This window comes from Myotis brandtii, unplaced genomic scaffold (assembly GCF_000412655.1).
Source record: "Myotis brandtii unplaced genomic scaffold, ASM41265v1 scaffold38, whole genome shotgun sequence".
Taxonomy (NCBI): Eukaryota; Metazoa; Chordata; class Mammalia; order Chiroptera; family Vespertilionidae; genus Myotis; species Myotis brandtii.
In genome coordinates, this window is record NW_005364596.1 from 987,374 (window position 1) to 989,325 (window position 1,952).

At 43.1% G+C, this 1,952-nt stretch overlaps 1 protein-coding gene across 1 annotated transcript; it reads left to right on the forward strand.

Annotated features, from left to right (window-relative positions):
* The first annotated feature begins 610 nt into the window (after positions 1-610).
* On the forward strand, positions 611-1,578 carry LOC102249840 (mitochondrial fission 1 protein). The gene is made up of 2 exons (XM_005872396.2): positions 611-1,011; positions 1,340-1,578. The coding sequence occupies exons 1-2, from the start codon at positions 651-653 to the stop codon at positions 1,435-1,437; spliced, it is 459 nt and encodes a 152-aa protein (XP_005872458.1). The 5' UTR covers positions 611-650; the 3' UTR covers positions 1,438-1,578.
* The last annotated feature ends 374 nt before the right edge of the window (positions 1,579-1,952 follow it).

Sequence of the window (1,952 nt, forward strand, 5' to 3'; positions counted from 1 at the left end):
ACATAAAAGAAATGAGACTAAGAGGAAGTGGTAGGAAGGGATTGCACCCATCTGAACAGAAGTACTCATGTATGCAAATCTCAAGGATTCCAACAAGTAATTCTCCAATAAATCACTTTGCTGATATGCAGTCTCTTCTGCTTCTTTATAATGAAAATTGTTTCCAACCATTTTTTAAAAAAATTTCCAAACTCCCTAGTTATGATTTATATAACTTTATATATAAAATGTCAGAATGCTTGCTTTTATTTGTTTTTTGTATTTTTTTATTTTTTTATTTTTTTTTACTGATTTTAGAGAGAGAGGGAGAGAGAAACATCAATGTGAGAGAGAAACATCAGGTCAAACCTGCAACCCAGGTATGTGCCCTGACCAGGACCCAGCAACGTTTAATCAATGGAGCCACTCCAGCCAGGCTATTTGTCTTTTAAAAAATACCATTCTCAATGTTCTTTTGTATCCAAAGAATAGCTTTCTGTATAAATAATTCCAAAAGCATGAGAACTAAAAACACTATAACTTAGCAAATACACTAACATTTGAGAATTAACAGGTTTGGGTTCCTTGTGAGTTGCATTTTTAAAATAATACCTCTTCAGAGTTGGTGGCACAGTAACGTCGGAGGTGTGAGGATTGTGGGGCCGGCGGCCATGAAGGCCGTGCTAAACGGGCTGGTGTCTGTGGACGACCTGCTGAAGTTTGAAAAGAAATTTCAGTCTGAGAAGGCAGCAGGCTCGGTGTCCAAGAGCACGCAGTTTGAGTATGCCTGGGGCTTGGTGCGAAGCAAGTACAACGATGACATCCGTAAAGGCATTGCACTGCTGGAGGAGCTATTGCTCAAAGGGAGCAAAGAGGAGCAGCGGGATTATGTCTTCTACCTGGCTGTGGGGAACTACCGGCTCAAGGAGTATGAAAAGGTCCTAAAGTATGTGCGAGGGCTGCTGCAGACAGAACCCCAGAACAACCAGGCCAAAGAACTGGAACGGCTCATTGACAAGGCCATGAAGAAAGGTGAACGCCTTCCCCTCTGCTTTCTCCACTCTCGACTCTCCTATCTCGCTGGCCCCCATCATCCCTAGGTCCTAACTATTAGTGTAGTCCTCTTTCTCTCTCCCCACCCCATGCCTGGGCCCTCTGATCGCTCTTTAAATGACTCCCCCTCCCAGCAATTCCTCCTCAAAACCCCAGAAGCTTTTGTCCAACCCTTGGAGTCCCTCACCCCATGCATCCAGGTGGAGAGGCATAGCTGTTGAGGAGCAGTGGGCAGGAAGAAGATAGTAGCCAGGGTCCTAGTGGGCGGGGGCTCAGCTCCTGACAATTTCCCTTTTCTTCTCCCCAGATGGACTGGTGGGCATGGCCATTGTTGGAGGCATGGCCCTGGGTGTGGTGGGACTGGCTGGACTCATCAGACTTGTTGTATCCAAGTCCAAATCCTGAATGAGACTGCACCTCTGCCTCTGCCCAGGGATACATGGGAGCCCATGGAGAACACTCAGAGAGGGGCCATCCATTCTTGCTGTGTCCCTTTCTTCTCCTGCACCCTGTCACTGTCCTCTGTGGCCTCAACCTTCTCTCCCCGAGATCTGTCCTCTAGCCCCAGACTGTGTGCTTTAGGATGAGTGTAAATAAAATTGGGCTTTGACTTGCGGAAAAAAAAAATAATAATACCTCTTCAGTGGGTATCTCAAATTATTACACTTTTAATATCAAACACAGTTTTTATAAAACACTGAAATTGGAAGTAACTTTTAAAAATAATTTTATTCTTAATGAAAGAAATGAATATAATAATTCTTAAGTAATTGTACCTATCTGTAGCTAGTCTTTCTACAAATACAGATCATGTTTAAAAAATCAGGGAATATAGTATTTCAAATATCATATGATTTCACTCATTGGAATTTAATGAACAAAATGAACCAACAATCAAAATAGAGACAGACTCACAGAGA

Bases quoted from the DNA above. Each gene is read 5' to 3' on its own strand.
- LOC102249840 (XM_005872396.2), top strand. From the start codon at position 651: ATGAAGGCCGTGCTAAACGGGCTGGTGTCTGTGGACGACCTGCTGAAG. The intron at 1,012-1,339 runs GTGAACGCCTTC...TCTTCTCCCCAG, and splicing joins TGACAAGGCCATGAAGAAAG to ATGGACTGGTGGGCATGGCC.